The sequence below is a fragment of the Podarcis bocagei genome (genome assembly GCF_964188305.1).
Source record: "Podarcis bocagei genome assembly, chromosome: 14".
In the NCBI taxonomy this organism is placed as follows: domain Eukaryota; kingdom Metazoa; phylum Chordata; class Lepidosauria; order Squamata; family Lacertidae; genus Podarcis; species Podarcis bocagei.
In genome coordinates this window covers 33,970,623-33,996,918 of record NC_138139.1, presented here as the reverse complement: position 1 = coordinate 33,996,918, position 26,296 = coordinate 33,970,623, and the positions used below count along the sequence as shown (strand labels likewise).

Genomic DNA, 26,296 nt, shown 5'->3' with positions numbered 1-26,296 from the left:
GAGCACAGGAATGTAGAAAGCGGCCTTATCAGACTATGGGGTCAGCTACAATGGGCAGGAAGGTTTTGGAAAGGAATCTTTATTTTCATCTTAGAATAAGAGTGATGGCTGAAAGATGCTGTTCCTGGCAATCTTGACATTATTAGCTGTTAGATTATGTGATTGTTTTACATGCTTTTAACTGTTTTAAAATTTATTTTCAATTGTATTGGTTTTTTACTGATGTATTCACTGTCTTGGAAGGATATAAATTTAATTAATAGTAAATAAAATACAGCAGACCCATCAAAATTAATGTGACTAATTTATGTCAATTGATTTCAATGGGTCTGCTCTGGGTATGTCTTAATTGGATATGACTGTAAGGCTGCTGTTCTTGGGTGATTATGTGGATAAACACTGTTAGTATATTTGTTTCATTTTAATGGCTTTTATTGCATATTGCATTTTGCATGTTATTGTCACAGAAAATCATGTCATGATTCCTCAAAGCAATAAATTAATTGAATTGTAATCCTACCAGATTAGTTATGGTATCTAGCCAGAATTCAGTACTCTGAGAATATCAGTTTTTATTTTATTACAAATATGTATCCCTGTGCAATCCTTTACATATCTATTCACAAGCAAGACCCACTGTACTCAATAGGAGCCCCACTGAATTCAGTTGACTTATTTCAATTGGGTTTTTCAGTAGGCAGGTAAAAGATTGCACAGGGACTAGAATCTTTTTTTAATGAAAATTTATATTCTAGGAGCACCAATTTCTCTTCCAGGTACCAGATCTTTTTACTTGCAAGGTACAATTAGAAGTACAATGATAAGTTTGATATTATTGTCTCATTGCGACTATTTTGATTTTACTTGGAAAGCTGCCTTGGAAGGAGTTGTATCCTTAAAGACAGGACACAGATAAGCTGAACAAATAAATTCTCAGAAAGGAACTCCACGTTTTAATAAGGAACATTTTTTGTGTTTTTTGAACTGGGAAAAAGGTGGTGTGGAGGGGCGGGGGGGTTGAATAAAAAGGGCAGAGATCTGCCATATTGGCCCAGTAGGGCTAACATCTGGAATATTTTCCCCATCCTCTCTGCCCCGGCCCGGTCTGAAATGAGTTTGGTCCTCGCAGACGGAGACTGTTGCCATAGTAACTCTGGAGCGCGGGAGCAGTAAGCCAAACAGGGGCTCGTTGCCGCGACAACCGAGGGAAGCAGGAGTCGGTTGGGCTGACAACGCATCAGTTAAGCTAGGTGGGCGGGCCGCTGCTACGGGAAACAGCGCGCCGGAAGTCGGGGAGAAGGGCGGAAGCGGCTGAGGGCAAAATGCAAAATGGCAGCAGCGGCGTCAACGAAGCTGCCGCGAGAGGGGAGGTGAGAGTCGCCATTACACCCACCTTGGGCAGGAGAGAGCCCTCGCTCCGTAAGGCGCAGCCCTCTGTTGCCTGTTCCACCCCATAACAGTCTCCCAACCCCTTGAAACGGCTGTCGTTTGTTGCCTACTTGGAGCCTTATCTTGTTTTAACAACTGGCAGCGTGCGGAGAAGTAGAAATGGGAGTGCTTCTGTGCATGTGCAGAGTGGAATGCTTCCCGCTTGCCTTCTGTGCATAGGTGTTTTAAACTTAGAAGGGAAGGAGTATTATAATGGGGAGGCGGGGGAATTCTGGGCGTAACATTATTATGGACCAAAACAAATAAAAGTCATTTTGGCTGTCTGAAAGAGGGAGTGAAAGAGACTGTTTTTAAAACTTCATGCTGCACTTCAAACAAATTGATCACTGAAATCATATTAACAGTTACTAACAGAGATTGAATCTTTATAGCAAAACGTGTTGGCTTCTGGCTGACGAAGGCAGAAGCTGGAACAGCTTGCTTTAAAGAATTAGGCTGCAAGCCTAACTCTACATACCTGAAAGTAAAACCCATTGAATTCAATAGGACTTACTTCTGGGTTGACATGATTAAGAGTACACTGTTAATCTGTTTTGTTAGTTCTTATATACTGGGTTGCACATTGTCTAAAAATATATAGCCTAGCCATTAAATATATTGTTGTTTAGTCATTTAGTCGTGTTCGACTCTTCGTGACCCCATGGACCAGAGCACGCCAGGCACTCCTGTCTTCCACTGCCTAACCATTTAAATTCACATTGCTACACAAGGTGCTAGGATAGCCAACTTGGTGCCCTCCAGAAGTCCCCCACCACCAATGTATATAGCCCTTAAAAATAAGCCTAGTTTATAGGAATGTGAAATATTAATCTCAATCTTTGTATAATGTGGGTTTTGATTTTTTTTTCTATTTATGACTACTTGATATGCTATAAATCCTTGTTTTTACTCTTAATTTAAATAAAAGATTTTTAAAAATAACAAATCCAGTGAAAGACAGCATATGAATTAGTCATAAATGGGGGGGGGGACAAAGATAGGCAGTGTGCTCCTTTCATTAAATTTGGTGCAATCCTGGGTGAAGTTTTGTTGTCATTCTAGGGTGAAAAGAGAGGCTACCAGTTTTGTTTTCAGAATTTCAAATACCTTATATATATGGGGGGGGGGGGAGTATCATGTTTTCAGCAACAGTTCCTGAACTTCACTAAAAAATGTGACTTAGCCTTGAGCATGTACAGAAGAAAGGCATACATTCTTACTGAAAAGTAAAATAATATTCAGCACCTCATCTCAATAATTTTGGAAGTTAGAAGGTTGCCAGACTTTAAAAAAAAATCAGTGGCTTAACACAGAATTTTAATTACTGGGGCATTTCTGACCACTGACCTTCTTGTTGCTAACAGCTTCACCTGCTTCTGCATATCAGGCAGAAGTTGAAAATAAAGGAACTGGGCCAGGAAAGAGCAATGTTAACCTTAGTCAGACGGGATCATCTCCCCACAAGCCACCACATATTGATGCAGATTAAATTTACTTGCTATTTCATAGAAGCATAGAATTGTACCGTTGGAAGAGACCACGAGGATCATCTAGAATCTTTTGCCCAATGTGGGGCTTTAATCAATGACCCTCAGATTTAGAGTCCCATGCTCTACCGACTGAGCTATCCACAGCACTGCATCAGAAATGAATATTGAACATTAAGAATGTCATAAGAGCCCGCAGGATCAGGCCAGTGGCCCATTGAGTCCAGCATCCTGTTCTCACAGTGGTCACCCAGATGCCTGTGGGAAACCACCAAGCAGGACCTGAGCACAAGAGCACTCCCCACTCCTGTAGTTTCCAATAATTAATATTCAGAATCATTATAGCCATCGTGGCCATTATTGCCCCTGATGGCCTCATCCCCCTTCTCCATGAATTTGTCCAATTCTCTTTCGAAGCCATTCAAATTGGTAGCCATCGCTGTCTCCTGTGGGAGTGAGTTCCATAGTTTAACTATGTGCTGTGTGAAGAAGGCTGGCTTTTGCTAACCTTCCTTTCCACACTGGTTGAACTGCTGTGGTGTGATGAAATTTCCATAAACATTCCAATCGCTGAGGGGGAAGAATGAGTTGCAGAATATCAACAGTGGTGGTGTTGAGGGGGAAGTGAAAGGCTAGTTTGGCAGAGCTGTGGGAGCATTGCAGAAGATCTATATGTTGGGATGGAGTGGGACAGGGGGGCAAGAGGCTATGGGGAATCGAATCCAAGAGGCAGAGATGCTTGGAGGCAGAATAAGCACTGAGCTGAGAATCTGGGTGCAGAGCACATCCTGTAAGAGAGGCATAGGCTGGCCACTTCTTTTTGGAAAGTGCCCCTTTTCCTACCAATGTTGAGCAGGAGGAATGTTCTCTATTGCTGCATATCTCTGCCATTGAGAGATTCATCCAGTTTCAATAGTTGACATTCATATGTGGAGGAGGCAAAGGAGGTTAGGATTGTATTTTGCTCTAAGTGTGATACCCAAGCTTTCTATGGCTGTTGTTGGTGGGATGGTAGTAGTTTGTTTACTTGTTGAGAATCATGTGTTTGTGTGAATGCGTCAATTGTATTATATATTTTTATTAAATTATGTTCTTAGATATGCTGTAAGTCACCTGGGGACCTATGTGTAACAAATGGCTAATGTGTCAGAAGAAGAAGAAGAAGAAGAAGAAGAAGAAGAAGAAGAAGAAGAAGCTTAAAGAAAGGGTGGGGTGGGGAGCAGTGCCTGAGGAGGTGTGCTGAAATATAGTGAATAGTAATACCAAGCTGGCAGGAGGTGCTAGGTTTTGTATACAATTCTGTAACTATTTATAATTAACATACTAATAGAGCTTTATGTCTTATAATTATAGATGTCCCTTCAGCAGTGCACCATACAAGGTGCAGGGGAGAGAGAGGTGATGGATGACATCACCTTCCGAAGTGACACTGTCCTATCTGATGTCCACCTACACACCCCAAGCAAGAGGCATTTAATGGTCAGGCTGAATGCTGTCGGACAGCCAGGTAATGTTTGTGGCTCTGGTGGTTGTTACTGTTACTTGCACACAATTATCATAATCCCCACTGAGAGCTTTCTTCAACTGCTGTGTGTGTGTGTTTTAAAGAAGTTACTACACTAAAAGTGTTAGCTGATCAATAGCAAAGCTTACCACCTCCTTGACAGGTCTCACCACCATCCTCTTTGGTGGAATCTCTCCATTTACATTGAGGCTCTTTGGTTGTTAACATTGCAACTAAGCATATCCTGTGTTTAGCAGGAATTTCTATCCTTTGCAGTAGACAGTGCCATGGATAGCGGGTGGAGCTTGCCAGATGTAGCAGTACCTACTTCCTGGGTAGTGGAAAAGAAAGGGGCAGGGAAGGTTTCCAGAGCAAGTTATTTGACCCTAATCAAGGCTGAACTTGTGTGTGCCAAGTGCTATATTGTGGAGATGCCACAATCGTTTCCTATTGGGCTCATATCAGGATTGACAACTGAGGGCTCCAGGGCCAACTCTGGCACATGCAGATGCTAGTAAATGGTGTGGAACAAGCATTAAATGTGGCAATAGGACTTTCTGGCTGCTTCATCGGGGACTTGCTGCTTGGAGGCAAATGCCCACCACTCTTCCTCCATCCCATAAATCCTGGCTGAGCAGGTTTTTGGAGAAGACAAGCTGGGGAACTAAGACGTTACTAAGTACAGCAGGCACTTGACAGTGTAAGTGCAGGCAGTGTGAAGTTAGGGTACTTCAGGAAAGTTTATCAGGTTCAGTAAAAACAGGTATCATAGCAGTGGAGGAAAGAGGCCAAACCAACAGTCATAATACAAAATTCAGACACACCAGGAAAGACTTGGCCAAAATAGGAGATCATATGTGTGACTTACGAATGGGCAAATGTCGGGAAAATCTATTTAGAGAGTAAGGAAAGCGATGGTGATATTCCCGCATTCTTCGTTATGGTTTTGAAGATTGACTGGGCTTTGATCACAGTGTTTGACTTCAGATTGTTGCCTCTTAGTGTTTCTCTCACAGTTCAAATTCATTTTGGACAAAAGCAATCAGAAGACTGAGAGGGAAGTGAGTGGCTTTGAAAAAGAAAACCTTAAACACCAAGACAAACGTGGAGAGGGATTCAATGCGGAGGATCCTGCTGATGACCACGTTACTCTGAAAAGCACTAACAAGGAAGAGAACTCCTTGAAAGGAATTCAAGCTTTGTTAGACAAAGATGGGGATTTGGAGGTTGTCCGGAAGCCTCCGTTACTTGATGCAGAAGCTGAAGACCTTTCAAGGGACAAAGTGTGCCCCATCATTTTGATGAAAGGTGGAGAAGTCTTGGAAGAACAGGAGCAAGAAAACAATTGCTATGATATTATTAAAATAGGTCAGTAATGTAGTATATGGGTGTGGCATAAAGTAATTTGCATTTCATAACATGATCCAGAAGTACTCATTGAGATGTGAGCATAGAGAGCCAGTTTATATACTTTATTCCTCCCTCTACATCTGCACATAAAACCTTTTACCGGTACACCTTTTGGATTGAAATTGATAGGAAATGATATGCACTAATGGCAAGCCAATCAGTCTCAGGAATTTCCCCATTCCAGCTAGTTTGGTGAGCAGGTTAGACTGTTGAGCTAGAACTGGGGAGAGATCAGGCACAAACCCAGACTTGCTTATAAAGCTGACTTGGCAACGTTGGGCCAACCATTTTCTTTCAGCCAAATCTACCTCACAGGGTTGTGAGGATAGAGGAGGGGCATGTGTGCTGCCTTGAGCTCCTTGGAGGAAAAGCGGGATATACATTTCATAAGTGTCCCTTCACAAATGTGCCCTAAGGCAACAGACTATATCTTGTTCTTTTCTGCTTTGTGTTTTTAATGGAAAAGTTTAAGGGCAAATGTAACAACATAGAAGAGCCTGCTGAATCAGCCCATTGGGCTATCTAGTCCAGCATCCTATTCTCAGTGGCCAGCCAGAAGCCTGTGGGAAACCCATATGCAGAATCCATGGACAAAAGCGCTCTCCTCACTTGCAGTATCCCAAAAACTAGCATCCAGGGGCATGTTTCCTCTGACAGTTGAGGTAGAATATAGTCATTGTTGAATATAGAATATATTAGAATATAGTAGCCATTGATTGCCTTATCCTCCCTAAATTTACTGTACGTGTAACATGAAAAAATGGGCCCCTTTTCATGTTCTTCCTTTTTCAGAGCACGCCATGGCAACCCCTTTAGAAGATGTTGGCAAACAGGTGGGTAGCTACATTGCCAGCTCTTCTCTTGCTCCCTTGATCCTCATGTACCAGACTGTGCTCCCTTTTGCCTCCTGTCTTGAAGGTCTGGCGAGGAGCCTTCTTACTTGCAGACTACATCCTCTCCAAGCAAGATTTGTTTAAGGACTGCACAGTGCTGGAGCTTGGGGGCGGCACCGGAATTGTCAGTATCATCATGGCAAAGGCAGCCAAGGCCATTTATTGCACAGGTATCTATTTAGGACAGTTATCTTTGATGTTCGTGATGTTGCTTTTATTTTTATCAGAAAGCTTGAAAGAGCAGTAAGTCAAGCTGAGTTGTTGAAAGCAGATGATGTTTGAGAGAAGAGACCTGCCTGCCCTGTTTTTTCTATGCTTGTTTTCCCCCTCTCTTGTTTGTTTTTTTCATTTCTTCTCAAAGTGTTACTAACATTTGCTTCTCAACTATTTTAAAGATATTGGTGAAGATCTCCTGGAAATGTGTGAACGAAATATTGCATTAAACAAGCACCTTACTGAGCCAGCAGGTAAAAAAGACTGCTTGTATATTATTATTGTTTAATGGATTTGTGGGGTTTTTTCTAGTTGGATGAAATATCATTCAAATCCAAAATCCTGTCCAGACGGCCACATGAAATATTCACATGTCAAAAAGTGGCTTCTGTTCTGAACATTTCCTTCAGCCACTTCTGCCCTACAAACCTATGCCTGCAATCCTAAACACACTTAATTAAAGAGTAAGTTCCATTGAGCATAGTGGAGTAAAAAAATAGACCAATTTCAAGTCTGCTTATAAAAGATTCCTCCAAATTTAAGGAATAATATTTTAATTGTTATTAGAATTATTCAATACAGTGCTTTTGGCTTCTTTGTACATTGTAATGATTTCTGTGTTGTACATTGCCTTAGGGTGTTGCTTCTAGAAAGGTGGCTAAGAGCACAGTTTCCATGGGTTTGGGGGCAGTGAGGACAATCCACCACTTTTCAGGCCCAGCCTTGGTGGGAGGTGTGGACTTACCTTGTTTTCTGCTCCATGCAGATCTTTTATTTTCAACCCCCCACCCCCAATTGGTCCCAGTGGGAAGGAGGAGGAGCTACACCAGCTCTAACCTTGTGTGGATATGGGTTCCCATCCTTGGGTCTCACTGATGAATGAAGGGGCTGGATCTAGGCTGTGTCTGTGTGTGTGCACGCACACACACACACGTGTGCCTTCCTCCCTGTAACCGCCAGTGAATTTATGCCTGCAGAGCTTTCTGAGGGCCTCCACAGTGGATATATCCCCATCAGCAGAGTAAGCCTTTGCATAGTCCTAACCCTCTCTAGCCAGCAAATGCAGAGGTTAAGATTGCTCTGAATTACATTTTATAAATACATCATGGGACGGAACAAGGAATCATTAGCAAGACTAATTTGGGGGAAGGCGGGTAAAGTGAGGTGGGGGCATAAGCCTCTGCTTGTTCACTATTATCAATTAGAGCAATTTACAGTCTTCCTCTTATTATGACACTTTAATGGCTTTAACCTGTCTTCTAAAGAGCATTTGCCACCCACTTATTTTCTTATCATCTTACTGACTTCCAGGAACTAAGATTAAGGTCAGAGTGCTGGACTGGCTTAAAGATGAGTTCTGTATTGGTAAGTAGATGCATCAACTTCTTAAAAGCGTGATTTGATGTTCTCTCTCTAATCTGTTGAGCTACTGTTTTCACTTACAGCCAAATAACAATTTAAACCCATGGCCTAGCTTTGAAATAGGTGAGTAAATGAGTTTGCTTCTGAGTATGTGCAAAGTACCGGTACATTTCGCACGCCACTGAGTAATCCAAATTCTTTCTCTAACAATAAGAAGTTAGAGAAGTGGAGAGCCAGACTTCAGGGGGTCAAGTGGTTAACCCTTTAAAAGAGATCACCCACAGAGCCATTCTTGTTTTACATGTTATATGGAGCCATGGGTATCCTTTTTGTCAAATCTGAGGATTGCTTGCATTATCAGGGGTTCCTAACCCACAGTTTGGGAGCCTGATCCAGTTCTCCAAGCAATTTTTAGATCAGTGGCAAAAAGGAAATACCGTATTTTTCGCCCTATAGGACGTACTTTTTCCCCTCCAAAAATGAAGGGGAAATGTGTGTGCGTCCTTTGGGGCGAATGCAGGCTTTCACTGAAGCCTGGAGAGCGAGGGGGGTCGGTGCGCACGCAGCTCTCCCACGGCTAGCGGAGAGCTTGCCGGCACCCAGAAGCTTGGGGCGCACTGAGCTCAGCACGCCCCAAGCTTCGGGCTTTGCGCAGCGCTCCACTAGCCGTGGGAGAGCCGCGCGAAGTCGCACGGCTCTCCCAGGGCTAGCGGAGAGCTTGCCGGCACCCAGAAGCTTGGGGCGAGCTGAGCTCAGCACGCCCCAACTTCGGGCTTCGCGCAGCACTCCGCTAGCCGTGGAGCGCTTCCCCAGCCCCGCACCTGGGGGGGAAATATTTTTTTTTCTTTATTTCCCCCAAAAAAAGTAGGTGCGTCCTATGGGCCGGTGCGTCCTATGGGGCGAAAAATACGGTATACACAGCACTTGGGTTGCTGGGTTTGTTACGTAAAGCTCTATAAAGCTTGGATCAAGAATACCTGAAAATTGTCTCACTTCTAGATGATCATTGTGCTCTGCAGCTGAGGTCGTTTGCAAGTACCATCTTATCAGGATGTCCATTCCACACAATATAGAAATCAAGCCTTTAATGTTGTGTTATCTTCCCTTCAGAATTTCCTCCCTTTAAATACTAGGCATGCACAATTTCTGATATTTATTAAAGGTTTAATAGTTACAGGGGAAAAAGAAAAAAACAATAAAAGGTTCACAATACATCAAAAATAAAGAGGGGGGGAAAACAAACAATACAATACAACAAAACAACAAGAAAAGCAAAAACATTTAAAAAACACATCCAATATCTCTATATCTCTACCTTTCATTTACTTGCATCATCGACCTCCTCACACCTCCCTTTTTTGTATTCTTGTTCAGTTAGCTATTTCAGCAAATCCTTTCCATCTTTCTTAATTTTTTGTTCTATAATTTATCTTAACACAATCTAACCTTAAATTTCCACTTTGACCCGTTAACAATCTATTTTTACTTAATTCTTTATAACATTTCTACTAAAGCCATATAACTTCATTCCAGCATCCTTCTAGCATTCATTAATTTTACAATATTTCTGTAAATAGACTTTAAATTTTTTCCAATCTTCCACTGACTCTTCTCCCTGGTCTCGTATTCTGCCAGTCATTTCCTCCAACTCCATGTAGTCCATCGGCATGCACAATTTCTGTTGTCTTTTCAGTACCTACTGAGGATTGTCCCCTTCCAGCATATCTCTCCTAGTCTGCAGCTTTATCGGAATTGTTTTCAACATGCATTTATTGTTTTATTGCTTGTTGTTTGCCACTGTGGGTTCCTTTGGGAATACTTGCTTCCTTCTTTAAACTTTCTGTACAGTGTTTAGAAAATGATAGTCTCCTTTATAATCAAATCAATTTGCATATTTTTCTGTAGATCCTGATCATTCCTACAGCTGGTCTGAAGAAGAGATTGTAGAGCTTCACGATTTCACCACTGTGATCCTAGCTGCTGATGGTAAGCAAACAGAACTGGAGAGTCAAGGATTCATAGTGGTCGTTAAAGCCCCTGTTTTGTGTGTATTGCGTGCTTTCAGCAAATCTTTTCTGATCATTGTTTCAAGAGTCCAGTAAGACACATTATGGCCACAGACACTGAATGAGGAAACTGACTCGGCTCACCTAGCCCATTGTAAAATATGCACATCAGCTGCATCTGGAGAAACATTTCTTGACGTGGCAATTGAAGTGGGGGGGCGGGAAGGAACATTACCCTGAAATTAACATGGTAAACGTAACACAAGGCCTAGAAAAATCACATCACAGTTCAGAGGATTTGTATTTTTCTGTAATGGAAATTGCTTTTAATCGACATGGGGCACCACTGGCTTTCCCTGAACATGCCCCCTTGAAATAAGTAGGAGCTGTGGAGAAACTTATGCCTTTCTTTGTATTAAATGGGGGGGGGTCATGCATAATAGAAAGGGGAAGGGCTGTGGCTTAGTGGTAGAGCATCTGCTTTGCATCTGCTTTACATCCCAGGTTCAATCCACCCTCTCCAGATAAGGCTGAGAACATCCTCTTATCTAAAACCCCAGAAACCTGCTTTCAGTCAGTGTAGACAGTACTGAGCTATATGGACCAATGGTCTGATTCCATATGTCAGCTTCCTATGTTCCTAACTTCTTATGTTCCTATAGGACCCCAGTGAATGATAGAATGCAGTACTTCAGAATATGACCATATTTGCAGATGGAAGCTATGCCAGATACAGTAGTGTCATATGCCAATTTTAGAGGACCAGAAGTCAAAGATTTAGCTAATTCATCCCCAACTGCACTCACATTTGCAAGATTCCATGTCCTGGCTATTTCCCTTCCTAATGGATGTTAACAAAACGAAACACTGCTGTGCCCCTAGTAATTAAGACTATAGCCATTCTTTTCTGAAGTCTTGAGATGGATAACAAAATATTTTTAAAAATCAACTTTTAAGATAGAAGTGAATGTCTCGTATGTGAAGTCAAAATCCAGATGATCCTAACCCTTTTTTATTGCAGTATTTTATGACGATGATCTAACAGATGCCTTTTTCAAAACGCTGTATCGAATCACTGGCAACTTGAAAAACCCCTCCACCATCTACTTGTCAATAGAAAAGAGGTGACATGCTTTTAACTCTTAATTGGAAAATACACCCACAATATGATTAATTTGTTTTGATTGTTGCTAATGCTAGAAACGTTTTTCAGCTTGGAAGTGGGCAGTCTTATTGTTTCTCAGAAAGGTTTCCAGCATGAAGTTATTTAGATATTTTTAAATAGTTATATAGATGACTGCATTCGTAAGAGGAAACTGTTCTTAAGAGGATGCAGCAAACAGTCATGGTCACCAAATAAGCATTTAAGTGGCTGTCAGGTAGTTTGGATCTCCTTCAGCTACATCCTCTGTGGCGGAAATTACAGCACATCTACAAGGCTGCAGAATACTGAAGATCTGTTGAAAACCACTTGCTAGATACTGAGAACCTTCCTAGACAGACAGGCGTCGCTTTTGTGCTTACCTTTAGGAGTCTATTCTTGACCTGCGAAAGCAGGCACTCATGCTGTTGGTTAGTGATTGGTGGTTGAACAGCCCTAAGCTGATCCTAAGTGAATCCACTTCAGTTACAGCCTAAGAGAACCTACAGCTTTGTTGGGTACCATTGTCTGTATCTTTGGTTGAAAGAACTCTGGGAGTGGGAAAAATGGGATGAGAGAGAACTCGGCTGGAGAGGCAGTGCTGGTCAGGATTGCCTAAACTTGAACTACAATAGCTACACTGGGGAGGCATATCTGATTAAAGCAGGGACCTTGAAGAGCTGAAGCTGATAATACTTGGCATTTATATTGTACTACCAGCCTTGTACCTAGTACTGTTGGGGGATTTTGAGAAACCAAAACATCAATGCAATCTTGAAAGGTTCAGCCCACCATCTTGATTCAAAGCGGCATCTGTTTCTATCCAAATGTGGATGAAAGCCTGCACCTTGATCTCAGGAAGCATGATGCAAAAGTTAGTTAAAATCTGTGCAGTTTTTGAAAGTTCTGTAGTATCTGTAGTATTTGAAAGTTCTGATGTATCTTTTTGCAGGCTCAACTTCACCTTAAGACACATGGATGTTGTATGTGAAGCATACAATTACTTTCGAAGCACCTTGAATGATCTAGAAAATATCAGAGATGGCAAAATGAGATATACTGTTCAGCCTGTCCAACTCTCCTTTCCTCAACATATTATTTATGAGCGGGTTGAGCAGTTGGTGGGTACTGTTTGTCTGACAAACGATCTAAAACTTTGAGCAGTTTTCAGTTTAATTGTATTAATGAGACAAAGTCAAAAAGAATTGACATTATCTTGCGGTTCTCTGACTGAACATAGAAGAGTAACCAGCAGTAAGTTGTACACATCACTTTATTTTCCAAGGCTGCTAGTTTTCTTTGCAAACAGCTGAGGAATGGATGATAAGTGGTGAAAACAGGCATGGGGTTTTAAGATATGAATTCAGTTGTTTTAGTGTTTCTTGTAAACTGCCTTGGGAACATAATTGAATGGATGCATAAAAATATATGTAAGAAAGAAGCAGAATCACATTAGATTCTTCACACTTGTGTTAGTCCAAATTTGCATGTTTCAAAGGGCACAATCATTTATTTGTACATATATACATTAATCTATCACCTTACTGGAAAAGACGTGTGCAACATCTAAAAAAAAACCAGTTGCAAAATTTACTGAGGACAAGGTGGTGGTACTTGTAAGGTTGCCACAAGCACTAGCCAGTAGGTCATCTTTTCCCTGTTCAGACTGAACCACTCTAAAAACCTGCAAGAGCTGTTGTTTCCAGAGCTCACCCTTGGAGAGACGAGTATGTGTTTTCCGAGCAGGAGAGCTGCTGTCATCCTACCTCTGACACTTTTAAAATGTCACCTGTGTCTTCAGTCAGATAAAGATGATTTACCATGTCAGAGTGATTTACTTTTGTTAGAGGCAATATGCTTCTGGATGCCAGTTTCTGGGGATCATGAATAAGAGAATTTTGTTCCTCTCTTGACCTACGCGTGGGCTACCTGTAGGCATCTGAATAGCCACCGTAATAACAGGACATAGAAATAAAATGACCTTTGGTCTGATCCAACTGCACAGCTTTTCTTAGGTGCACAAACTATGACTGAGCCTGAATGGCTGGACTAGTCCCAGTCCTTCATGCTGCCTGCTAAGCCAGATGAGAAATTAGACATTTATTTTTTTTATTTTGCATCTACTGAGTTATATCTTCTTTGTAAGAGCAAAGAATGTGTATCGGTGGCAAATACAGCCGTGGCTGTTCTGAGCGTCTGAACTTCATCTTGTAGCATTAGGTAGATTAAGCTCTTCTTGCTTTAACTCAAAATGCATAATGCCCTTAAAGTAACTTCTAATTTAATGGAAGCTTCTCTGTTAAGACGGTTGATGCATTAGTAATGCAGTCCCAAGTTATAAGTGTAAAGAAGGAATACTGTTACTTTAGAATTTAAAATTTAAATGCTCTGTTTTGAGAAACATATTCCCCATGGCAGTTCATCGATTTTCAATATCTCTTCTCTGCCTAACAGGAGTTATGGAAGATTACGGCTGACATGACCACTGAAGGAAGCACATACACACCTCCCCCTGAGAGATTGAAAACCGGACATGAGGACTTCAGTACAGAATAATTTCCCTGTAGGGTTCTGTCTGAAATAATTATCTGAATGGAGCCAGGACCCAAACAGATCCTGGGTATGTGTTTAGAAAAGCATATTAAATATGTGCATAGCATCAGTTAATAGTCTGGGTGTGATTTATGAACGATATCACCCTCTGTGATATGTTTGGTTTGCATTCTAACAACACATGCAGCTCCAGAAGACCATCAGTTTGGATACGGGATGGGAAAATTGCATACCAGGTCTGATTCAGATTCAGATTCTTATCTGAATCAGATAAGTGCTGGAGATGCAAAGAGGTTGAGGAAACGTTTTTTCATATGTGGTGGACCTGTAAAAGGATAGGAGTTTTGGGAAATAATCCATAATGAATTGAAAAGAAATGTTTTAAAGTACTTTTCCAAAAAAAACAATCACCTGAGTCCTTTTCATTTGGGGATAATTCAGACGGAAATTCCCAGGTATCAAAAAGGGTTATTTATGTACACCACTACTGCGGCCCATTTTTGTTAGCCCAAAAATGAAAGATGAGTGAGGTCCCAACTAAAGAAGAATGGCAACTTAAGCTGATGGAATATGCACAGCTTGTGGACCTAACATATAGAATAAGAAAACAAGAAGAACATATGTTTAAAGAAGATTGCAAAATGTTTATTGACTATATGGGGGGAAATTGTGTACACTTGAAAACATGGGCAGCATTAAGATAAAATCAACAGTGTAAGTAAGTTTTGATGGATGTAATAATGGAATACTGAATGGTTTAGTTTATGTAAAATATGCAGGGATTTGTGGTATGCAAAATGAACCATGGAAGGAGAAGAAGGGATGTCATTGATATTTTAAGGATGTTTAAATGAGTATTCAAAAATTGTAAAACAGAAAATTTAATAAAAAAATTCTATAATATATATATGAGAGAGAAAATTGCCTACCGGGGAGCACTGCTAGTTTACTAGGTGCCTCCTTCCCATTATGTCAATTATATTCTTATAACAGATATGCTTGTGGCACCTTAAAGAGGAACAGATGTATCACTGTGTGGGCTTTTTCATTCACTGGACCCTTCTAACTCGTACGTAGAAATGGTTAACGTTTGTACACATATGAAGAAGTGGGGCAATTCACGGAAACCTTTGGTGCAAGAAATCTGTTAGTCTTGAAGGCAACTTTCACCAGCATGATACCCTCCAGATGTTTTGGCTTACAACTCCCCCAGTTTTTGTGGGGGGGGGGAGACGGAGTTGTAGTCTGAAACTTTTGGAGGGCATCACATTGGTAAAGGTGCCTTTAGGTGCTATGTACAAGACAAGCAGATTTGCCCTCCTGGAAGTAATTGATGGTATTTTTTTGTCCTCAGTCTGCTGCTGTGTCTGCTCTTCAGTGTTACAATTCAAAATCCCAGGCCAAAGTAACCTCCGTTCTGTAGTAAGGATAAGAAAGCTGAATCTTACCATCACCTACATGCCTTAAGCAAAATCATGCTATTGGCTCATCTGTGTAATTTATCTTGTTTCTGCTCAGCGTGGAGAAGTCCAAGAAGTTCCAATCCCTAGGTACCGGTCAACCTGCTCATCTCATTTCTGAGAATTCACTGCTCCTTACCTACTTTTGGAGACACTCAGCATACTGATTTCTATGTCCAGGAACAAATTCCTGTGCAGTGAAGCAGCCCTCCCTGGGCAGACAGACCACAGGGACTCTCCTTCACAGGAATCCTGCTTCGAAGAAATGGGGCTGTAAGTGAGGAGGACACTCTGTGGAGAATCAAGAGGCTCCATATACCTTAGAGCCTGCCAGCAGAGATGAAGACGAAAAACTGGTTCAATCGCCCTCAAGGGTTGGGAAATCAGGAACTGGTATGAACAACGTTGGACTTGTAATGGTAGTGGAGCAGAAACCAGGTTCCAATTCAAACTGAGTCATGAAACTTGGGCCAGTCATTCTCTCTCAGACTAACCTACCTCACAGGGTGGTTGTGAAGATAGTGTTGGGTGTGTGTGTGAGAGAGAGAGAGAACGATGTACAATGCCTTGAACTCCTGTTAGCAAAGAGCAATATAATGTATATAGTACAAATGCAAACAATGGACAAGGTTTGGTCTATCATTGGCTCCTAGCCACAGTGTTTATGCTCTGCCTCTCTGGTCGGAAGCAGTAATGCTTCTGAATGCCACTTGCTGGAAACCACAGGAGAAGAGGGTCTGTGGGTCCTGCTTGAAGGTTTCCCATAGGTATCTGGTTGGCCACTGTGTGAACAGGATGCTAGGCGAGATGGGTCATTGGCCTGATCCAGCAGGCTGTTCTTATGTTAATAACCATAGCAACAGCCAATGAGCAAATAAAATTAAGGAACTCTGTATGAAGATAGGTGCATCTTCATACCGTTGCTTTATATTTGCTAGGCCAGCCTCCTGGAAGCCCAAAACAGCACCCCTGGCCTAGGAGGAAGAAACGACTGGCATCCAAGATTATGCAGCACAATCATAGAATACGCAAAACCTGGTTGCATGCTTTATTTTGACTAAAGAATGACACAAGTCAATGTGCATTTCAGACCCTTCTGAAAACTCCGTATTAGCAAACGGAGGACAGCTGTGGACTCATCACAGTCTTAGGCATTTATTTATTTCAGGTATTTATATGCTGCTTAATATTCTGAATTTCGAAGCAGTGTACATAAAATGGGGTTGTTGTTTTAAGTAAAATGAATAAGAACTATTAAAATTCGCTTATAGCAGAAGCAGAAAACTACCTGAAAATTTCTGCTGTCAAATCAAGCGCCTGAAGTTCAGCAGGGAGGGGTCTTGTCTAATCTCATCTGGGAGGGAGTTGCACAGGATTGGGCCCACAACGCCGAATGCATGACTTCTGGTCATTACAAGCCAAGCATCTGAACCAAGGGGGACTGCAGAGACACTGACAAGATCTGTGATCAGGCAGAGATATAAGGGATTGGGTCGTTCTTAAAGTATTCTGGACCCAAGTTGTTAAGGGCCTTGTAAATCAATAAAATGACCTTGAATTTGGCCCAGAAAGATATTGCTTTTTCTTAGCCACTGCAATTCAAAGCAACTTGCAAAATGACCAAAAAACAAACCCACCCACATACATACGTTAAAAGCAAGCGGGGTGGAAATGCAGTATCTTTCTTACTTGAGTTTGAGATGAGATGAGCTGCCTGTTAAAATGGTATCTCTGGTGTCCTTTCAAGAACATTTGTTTTCATGAAATGGTAGCAGGCTGGGATTGTTGAATTTCCAGCATGCCCCAATCACATTATTTTGTATACCATAGAATATGGGGGGGGGGGGGATTCAGATGTTTACAGTTCACCACTAGATGTCACTGTGACCTGACTGAAGACAAGTATTCTAGACATAACAAAGTACAGTATAGTGGCCTTACTTGTGAGTATTCTGTCATTGCGGTTATCAGGTTCAGACTAAATATCCACAAAGAGCAGCACTGGAATGTTCTAGGATGGGAATAGGGAGCCTGTGGCATTCCAGAGATTTCAGAACTACACTTTGTACTGTCCCTGCCTGTTGACTATGATGATTGTCAGGCCTGCTGGGAGCTGGGAGTCCAACAACACCTGGAGAGCCACAGACTCCCCAGCTCTGTTCTGGGACAAGAAGAGATACCTGCCTCTTCTCCATGTGCTATCTATGTAGTCCAGCATTGCCCATAAACATGCACTGAAGGAGCTGGTTGGTAGGAGAGGAGCCAGTCCTTCAACCAGCTTGGTTGCAAGCACACAGAGGTAACTGAGCCACATTAAGCGATCTTGTGTTGGAAATTCCAGTGTTTTTCTTTTGAGCGAGATTTCTAGCCAGACTTTTCCCACTGGAGATTTGATTGCACAGTAGTTTTCGAAGAACAAAAGTACAGTTGTTCTATTGAACGATTTGAGTATTTCCTATACAAAAGAAAGATTAGGTTAAGAGGGTTGCAGGAGAATTGCAGCACTGTGAAGCAGAACTATTGCATGTATGTGGAAGACAAAAGGAACAACCCCCTTAATCTCTTTGGGATTTGAGGTGAAAAACAGGATTTAAAAATAAGTCTTCTGCTCAACTCTGCAGGCATCTTTTGTTTTCTACAATCCTGTTCCCAATTGTCTTTATTTATTACATCATGCATATTTTGCACAGGGTGAAAACAGCAATTGCGTGTGAATGGGTGCTGTTCTGTACCTTATGCAAAGTAAGTTGGGAGAGTGATGTGGTAGAATTCTGGAAGGAAACTTGTATTATTGAGAGAGGTTTACATTCTGATGTGCTGGTTTTGCTGCATACTGCAAAAATGCAATGCCCGTTCTGCACTGGGACACCCCAGCACTCTACCACGTCCTTCTGCATCCCGTGTAGAATAGCTCTCCGGTTCCGCCATATTTTAGTAAACAATAAATTTAAGACTGGAGGTCACATCTCTTCTGAAATCCAGGTATGAACGAAGAAATTCTCCCCACAATCAGGAACCTCTGCAATAATCAGGGTTTTTGATCTTGAGAATCAGACCTTCTGCACTCAGCCTGGGAATTCTGAGTGGGGCAGACATGCCCAGTGTACGTGGGGAGATCAAGATGTGCACAACTGCTTTCACTTCCCAGTTTAAGCCCTGACACTAATTTTGAATGTGCAATTAGAGCTTACGACAACACAGCCCTGTTTCTACGCTGTGTTCATGTGAGCATTAGCAAAAGGGTAGCTACATTCCACTTTTCCTCAGTATGCTTTTGCATCCTTTAGAGAGGACTACTCCTCTTGAAAGTAGGGCAGAGGAGAATTCTGGGATACTCTGATTCAGCTTCACTTTACCATGAGCTTTGTTTTTGGAGAATACCTTGTCTGTGCATATGCACGATTCAGAAATATGGCACGCCCTCCTGAATAAGCTCTGCAAGGATTGCCTTGATGTCAGCCTCAGATTGGTGGCAAGTGACCCCTTGTGTGATTGGCTCTCACACCCTGTATCGCTTTCTAGGTCACCCTTTGTTTGCCAGTCGGAAGACTCCTGCTGTGTCCCTCTTCAATTGTTCTCAGGCTTCTTGCTCCTTGCTGTCTGCCTCACTCCCCTCACTTGTAAACATAGCTACCCTACACTCTGTTTCCTCACTTGGCCTCTCAACAGTGCTCCCTACTTATTACAGAGGAGTTGCCTCTCCAAAGTCCAAATGCTTATCCTATTCGGGAGACCCCATGCCCACATGCACAAGTGGATCTGAAGATGCCACGGATGAACCTGGGTCCTTCTGCATGCAAAGCAGATGTTCTTCCACAAAGCTAGATCACTTCTCTTGCAGTCTCCAGTTAGGAAAAGCTTGTGTCTGGAACCCTGGAGAGCCTCTGCCAGTTACCAACAATACTGAACTAGACAGGCTTGTCCTCGGTATAAGGCAGTTTCTTATTTCCCTAGGAGCTGCAGGGCAAAACTCACATAGGACCCAAAGACAGGAAAGGCTATGCACTGTGCCTGGACATGTGAGTTTGGAGAGTTGTGAGCCAGTGTTCTGCAGTCATTGGAGGCACATGGAAAGAGAATTTCACACTAACCAGCCCAATGGTTGGCTGAAAAGCTCTGTTACACTTGCTAAAGGCCATTTGAAGATACAGAATCATGTAATTGTAGAGTTGGAAGGGACCTTGAGGGTCATCTAGTCTTTGATGTTGGCTGAAATGCAGGCTATTCAGGAATACTGCTCCAGCAAATTCTACATTTTTTCTTGCTCTTATTGGTCAGGAAGAGACCTGAGCAGAGATCTAAGCTCTCCCTCCTCCCTTCATCTCACCAAATTTGCCTGTCATTCCTTTGAAAATCTCAGCAGAGCTGTTTTCCCAAAACGTTGCCATCTTTAATTGTACATCATGCACTTAAACTGTGCTGGCATTTGATACGTAGCATGATTAAAGATGTCAGCCCCCACCGGGTATTAATGCTTCGGCAGGAGGATTTGAAGAACTAGGCTGGGACAATGAAGATAATACAATAATTGAAGGTGAGGTGAAGGAAATGAAAAGGGGAAAGGCTTCTGGGTCAAAAGAGCTTAATGTTATTTAACACTCAAATCTAGAAAGCAGAGAGAGTGGCAAGCAATTGGTTATTGGCAGCAAGCTCAAACTGAAAACTCTAACTGAGCTAGAGTAGACACAATGGACCTAAATCAGGTCAATTAAATAGGTCTACTCTGAGTAGGACTAACATTGGCTACAACTCAGTTTGTTTTGAATTTAAACTCTAGTCCCAAAATCAATGTTTAGGCAAATGAAGCTACTGATATTTGCAGTCATTTTGCAAACGTCAATAATTCTCAGAAATGGTTTTAATGGATGTATAAATTCATGGAGGATAAGACCCTCGATGGTTTACTAGCTACGATGGCTATTGAAATATACTCAGAGTCGCAAAGTGATTTCATGCTCTTTATTCAGCTCATAGTGGTGAGGAGGAATGAATGCAAGTCCCCTCAAAGTATCTGCTTTATATACATTATTTACACAATGGGCTGCACATGATTGGTTAATTCTGGAATTCTACTGTAAGCCAATCAGGTTGTGGATTCACTTATATCTGGAGCATGATTGGGTGGTTCCTGCCAACCAATCATACTGCTGCATTGCTCTTGGACCAATCAGACTGCTGCATTCTGAATCCTATTGTTCTAGGGCCAATCAGACTGCTGCAGTTTGGATCCTATTCAACTCAGTACATAACAGCTATGCTCCGCCTCAAAGGTCAGTCGCAGCAGTGCTTCTGAAGACCTGCTGCTGGAAACTGCAAGGAGAAGGTAGAGTAGAGTCCTGCTTGTGGTTTGCCCTCGGGCACCTGGTTGGCCACTGTAAAAACAGGATATACTGGATAAGATGGGCCATTACCTTGGTCCAGCAGGCTCTTCTTTTGCCCTTGCGTTGAAACAGGTATCAAATATTCAGTGAATATTTGTGTGTGAGAATACTGTGGGAATATTTGTAGAGGAGGATTTTGAAGGTAACTTTCCATAGAATCACAGAATGGGAAGGGATCCCATGGGTCATCTCCGTGCAATGCAGTAATTCGGCCCACCACAGCTATCCCTGGGTGGGCTCGAACCACCAACCTTCTGGTTAACAGCCAGATGCACTGACCCATTGCACCAGACATTGACATTGTTTCTGCTCTCTGTCCAGGTTGCCTATTTCTCAAATTGCCTACTGGTTTTCTTTGTAGCGCCAATTGCATAATCTGGCTTTAGGAGGGTCTAATCAGAACAGTCGGCAAGGTTACAAGAGGACGTGTCATCGTACACTTGATTATTTACTATCTTTTACTAGCAGGGCCAAGTTCTTGGTTGCTAAATTTCAGCTATAAAAAAGTGCATATCTGAGCTGCCAGCCAGCCTGCCTGTGCACCAATCTGTGTGTTTATCACTGATATGCAGTGAAGAGCAGAATTTCCTAAGAACGTCAAGTACTGGTTTGCCGAATCAGACCAAGGTCTCTGCTTGGAACACACTTGGGTTCAATGGATGTAATTAATCTAGGGTTGCAATCCTACCCCCACTTACTTGCGAGTAAGCCCCATTAGGGCCCTTCCAAATATCCTTCTGATGTTTGTGATTATTTGTGCTCACGAGAGCATGGGGTGGTTATACTTGATCCTGCCTTGAATACTATTTGTGTCTGCAAAAGTTTTGGGGTGGATTTCTTGATTTTTTCCCCCAGTCAATGCATGAACTGCAGCTTCCTGCTGATATCCTGTAACTGCAGGAGAGCTACAGTCGGCAGAGAGGTTTCCTAATCAATCTGTCTTCCCAGGAAGCTCTAGGAACTGTAGCTGGGGCTGCAGGGATGGGGGGAGGAATTGTGGTCTAATAACTCTTAACACCCTTAACACACTTTAGCTCCCAGAATTCTCTGGGGGAAGGAGCCATCCGGCGGTTCTCAACCTGTGGGTCCCCAGATGTTATTAGACTACAACTCCCATCATCCCTGAGCTCTGGCCTTGCTAGCTAGGGGTGATGGGAGTTGTAGTTCAACAACATCTGGGGACCCACAGGTTGAGAAAGGCCATCATAGTGATTTAAAATGTGTGGGGTGAATGTGGCAAATGCTTACAAAGGAACACGTTATTTACACATTATTCTCTAAACAAATTACCTCTCAGTTATGTATATACACAGAATGAAGGGGGGGAATAGACAACTCACTACTTATACTGCATAAATAAAGACTTTTTTTCCATTTTTAAAAATAATACTATCCTCTCCCCTGTTGTAAGTAAGCAGGGCCAAGGGGAATACAGTGGTACAGGGGTCCGTTCTTAACCTGAAACTGTTCTTAACCTGAAGCACCACTTTAGCTAATGGGGCCTCCAGCTGCTGCTGCGCCGCCGCTGCACGATTTCTGTTCTCATCCTGAAGCAAAGTTCTTAACCTGAAGCACTATTTCTGGGTTAGCAGAGTCTGTAACCTGAAGCATATGTAACCCGAGGTACCACTGTATTGTAAGCCAGATCTTCCAAGGGAGGGTGGGAGATCTGATGCAGGTAGGCTTGAGCCTGATACTTCCTCTGTGTTTCAAAAGAAATGGTACCACTGTTAAAAACTGCCCATCCCCAAGGGCTGATCAAAGGGACCACCTGTCACGGTCTCAGAGGCAAACCCCATCCGCCTGCCTGCCTCCCTCCATCTCGCCCACCCCCGTCCTTTAGATTTACCCTCTTTCCTCCCAACCGCACAAAACAACTCTTCCCCCTCCCCTCCTCAGAGGAGGGGTGTGTCGCACTCGGTTCCTCCCATTGGCCGGCGCCGCAACGGAGAGGCGAAAGCTCGGCTCCAATTGGCTGCGGCGCGTTCGGCGAGCGGGCCAGCTGCGATCCGCCCTCCCGGCTGCTCAGTTGCAAGCAGGGGACCGCGGCGGCGGCGCGGCTAGACGGGGGCGAAAGCGGCTGAGGTCGGAGCGAGCCGGCGTTTGCCTGGAAAGCGGTGAGTAGGGGGAGGGCTCTGTTTCTTTGCTGCTCTTCCGCTTATCTCGGGAAGGAGGCGAGAAGATAGCCTCCATTTTATACCTACCTGTGAACAGGATAGATAATAATTAGGAGCAGCAATCCCTTCCCTTCAGTTCTTAATACAGTAGAGGGGGTCTTTATGTAATCCCTTTTAAGCAATTTATTTTCTTTCCCTTTCATCTATTATTGCATCCTACTTCTCCCATCTTTTTTTTTTGCGGGGGGGGGGGGGAGGGGACATCAATGTGCCTCCCTGATCTACTGGGGATAACATTTTCCAGTATTGCCCCCTCCCAATCTCTTTATTGCGTCCTCTTCTCGGAGATCTCTGGTTCTGTCTGGTTTCTCTTCCCAGTCGCTCTCTTCGCCCTCCCCCTTTTTAGTGGGGAGGCTTCTTATTAGCCCTCTTCACCTCCCCCCCCCCCATGTTTCTACCTCTACAACATCCTGCCCCCTCAGCCTCAACCCCTTACGGCAGTGATGGCCAAACTTGGCCCTCCAGCTGTTTTGGGACTACAATTCCCATCATCCCTGACCACTGGTCCTGTTAGCTAGGGATGATGGGAGTTGTAGTCCCAAAACAGCTGCCACCACTGCCTTACGGTCTTTCTCGCCTCCCGCCCCCAATGTCACTCTCCTCCTCCAGTTCCATGTTGAACTCTCCACTCTCCCCATCATTCCCATTGTGTGGGGGGGTTTCCCTTCTTAATCTATTTCCAGAGCCACCGCTTAATGTCCTGTCCCCCATTTTTCCTCTAGGGAACTAATCCTCCCCCCAAAAAAAAACACCTTTCTTGAGGACACAGCTTCACTTCGTCTCCATCATTTCCCCAAATCTAGCCTATCCTTCTTAGGGAATCTCATCCCACTTCACACCACATCTCATTTTCAAGGAACCTTCCCCATTGGTCTAATTTTGGGGGGACAATTTCAATTCTGACAATGCCCAGTGTCTCTTGTGAGCCTTTCCAGGTGCTCTCATTGTAAGAACATCAGAAGAGCTTCTGGCTTCTGGATCAGGCCAATGACCCATGTAGTCCAGCATCCTGTTCTTACAGTAGTTGAGCAGATGCCTGGGGGAAACTCGCAAGCACAACCTGAGCACAAGACCGCTTTGCTTTCCGGCAACTGATCTTCAGAAACATTGCTGGCTCTGACTGTGAAGGCCAAGCAAGCCATTGTTTCTAGTAGCCAATGACAGTCTCATCCTCCATGAATTCATCACCACCACCAACATCCTGACTTGAGCATCTTAGCTCCTCTCCACCCCTCCTGGATGGTCCTTCTTTCCTGAGGAACAGGAAGCCGATTCAGACTAGCCAGACAGCCTCTACCCAAGAATAACATTCTTAGACGCCTTCTGTAGTTTGTCTTGGACACCCTTCCCATCACCACTCCCAGAAATTTAAAGGTTCAATTGTATTATCAAAACAAGCAAACAGTTTGGGCAGGTTCACATTGGAATTTGTGCTGCAAGCTTTTCATCAGCTTCATCAGTGGATTAATCAACTACTCTTGTTGATTGAATGGCAGGGGGCTGTTTCCATCGGTGAAGGAATATTTTAATTGGGGAGTTTTGTTTTGTAGCAGTTTTGGTTCTGGTTTGTTAACCATCCCGCCAAGGGACTCTAAGGATGTCCTTTTAGCAAATGATTGGCAGGTTTTGTTTATCAAAACTGTGAGTGCTTATGAAACTTAACCAATTAACTACCTGAAAGGCAAGTGACTAACTAAAATAAACCCACTCATTTCTTGCACGTCCAAAATATGTGACTGTTTTTTAAATGGAACTGTAGAGTTTGAAGAGGTCAAAGGGTGATAAAAACCAGACTGCTAACCAATTTTGACCTGGGATAAAGTTCCTTCTACATATCACATATTCTGCACTCAAAAAAATTAAATCAAAATTCACCAGCAAAGATACTGGGAGACAGATAGCCAGGCACTAAAGTCCCAGCCTCTAACCCCAGAATTTATCTTGGAAGTCTTGAGGCCAATAACCTTTTTTTTTTTTTTAAGGAAAGCTTAGATTCCAAAGGATGATGAATGCTGTCCCCAGGGCTGATTACAACACTTGTAGAACATACCTAGCCCAGAGAATCTTGTGTCCTTATTTTCTGTAGTTACAGAAAATGTAGCATTTGTGCTCATCTTTTCTTCTCAGATTCCCTCCCCAACCCACACTCAAAAGACCTTAGCCAAATCTTGAATTTGATGGGAAGAGCCTGACGACAAAAGAGAAGCAGGAAGCACATCATTTTATGCACTGTATTGTATCCAACCAAGTCCTACTCAGATTAGTGAACCTAAGTTAGCCATGTCCATTAATTTCAATAGGTTCACTCTGAGTGTGATTAGCATTACCACTGTTTGTTTGTTTGTTTGTTTGTGCTATGTGTTTCTATCCTAAAACCTCCCTTTTGTGGCAGGTGATCAGTTTTGGATCACCCACTTGCTCCTGACCCAACACTCCCCCAAATCCATATTTGCACCTGGGGAGAGGGTTGCAAAGCCCCCTGTGAAATGACGCTCTCTTTGCTCTCCTCGCTGTGTCCATTCCCTTTCTTTTTCTGCCCCACCCCCCACTCTGTTTTCCTTGCCGTAAATGACTGTTTGTGTCTCTGTCCCCTTATGTAAGAAAATCTCTGTCCTTCAAAAGATCCCAACCAGTTTCAACCTTGGGGAGGTGGGATTTACCGGTACATTCCATTCAAGTACTCCCTCATATCAAGTGCTTTTATCGTGGCTGGTTTTCCACGATTAAGGCCTTCTTCTTCCAGGGATTGTCCGTTGTGAGCAGTTCTTTGACTGGTGTTGCTCTGATGTTTTGAAAAGGGGTTAGGGGTGGGTTCATGCATTCTAGGGATTGAGGCAGCAACTGGATGGAAGAGAGCATTGCTGCGATTCTCTGAAAATTATCACAATAAATTCTGTTGCACTTATGCAGAAAGGGGTCTTGCAAAGGAGCCCGTATCTCTTCTCTTGCCTGGTTGGGACCAGAAACAGCCCTCCTGTTCCTTCTCCTCTCACTTCCCTGTAGGTGGTTTGGTTTAATTTTAATTTGGGGAGGTGGGAGGAGGAAACCTTTCCTAGCAGTGGACGGTAGAAAGATCCTGGATAGCAGGCAGCACGTTATAAAACCATATATCAGTTATCTTGCTATAGCCATGTTATTATCAAACGAAGCGGTTCCGCTTTGCTCTTCTGTGCTGAGTCATGTTTAGGTACTGTTTAATCGATTTGCTGTTTCAGCATAGGGAATTCGCCTTGCGCCGAATCATGCCGTTTTTCTACACCAGGCTAGTGAGCACAGGCAGT

General features: G+C 43.0%; 2 protein-coding genes across 8 annotated transcripts in view; both read left to right on the top strand.

Annotated features, from left to right (window-relative positions):
* The first annotated feature begins 1,240 nt into the window (after positions 1-1,240).
* METTL22 (methyltransferase 22, Kin17 lysine) lies at positions 1,241-16,078 on the top strand. 6 transcript variants are annotated; one of them, XR_014002048.1, is made up of 12 exons: positions 1,241-1,370; positions 4,269-4,422; positions 5,422-5,787; positions 6,622-6,662; positions 6,748-6,892; positions 7,118-7,189; positions 8,247-8,300; positions 10,203-10,283; positions 11,325-11,427; positions 12,397-12,565; positions 13,899-14,064; positions 15,516-16,078. XR_014002048.1 is itself a non-coding variant. In XM_081170205.1 (12 exons), the coding sequence occupies exons 1-11, from the start codon at positions 1,323-1,325 to the stop codon at positions 13,998-14,000; spliced, it is 1,335 nt and encodes a 444-aa protein (XP_081026331.1). In that variant the 5' UTR covers positions 1,241-1,322; the 3' UTR covers positions 14,001-14,007; positions 15,516-16,078. The 6 variants fall into 6 exon arrangements, 4 of the variants coding, with proteins under 4 accessions (XP_081026331.1, XP_081026330.1, XP_081026332.1 ...); XR_014002049.1 differs by lacking the exon at positions 15,516-16,078 and adding an exon at positions 15,352-15,472; XM_081170205.1 differs by having other exon boundaries at positions 13,899-14,007.
* Positions 16,079-22,846: 6,768 nt separating this feature from the next.
* Positions 22,847-26,296, top strand: part of ABAT (4-aminobutyrate aminotransferase) — a 50,349-nt gene continuing 46,899 nt past the window's right edge. Inside the window, exon 1 of one of the 2 annotated variants that reach the window (XM_081170181.1) lies at positions 22,847-22,955. The gene's annotated coding sequence lies outside the window, so the exon portion shown is untranslated. The remainder of the gene's footprint in view (positions 22,956-26,296) is intronic. The other variant, XM_081170182.1, reaches the window with a different exon arrangement.

Coding starts and splice junctions, on each gene's coding strand:
- METTL22 (XM_081170205.1), top strand. CDS start 1,323: ATGCAAAATGGCAGCAGCGGCGTCAACGAAGCTGCCGCGAGAGGGGAG. Junction 4,423..5,421: donor GAATGCTGTCGGACAGCCAG/GTAATGTTTGTG, acceptor GTTGCCTCTTAG/TGTTTCTCTCACAGTTCAAA. Junction 7,190..8,246: donor GCACCTTACTGAGCCAGCAG/GTAAAAAAGACT, acceptor ACTGACTTCCAG/GAACTAAGATTAAGGTCAGA.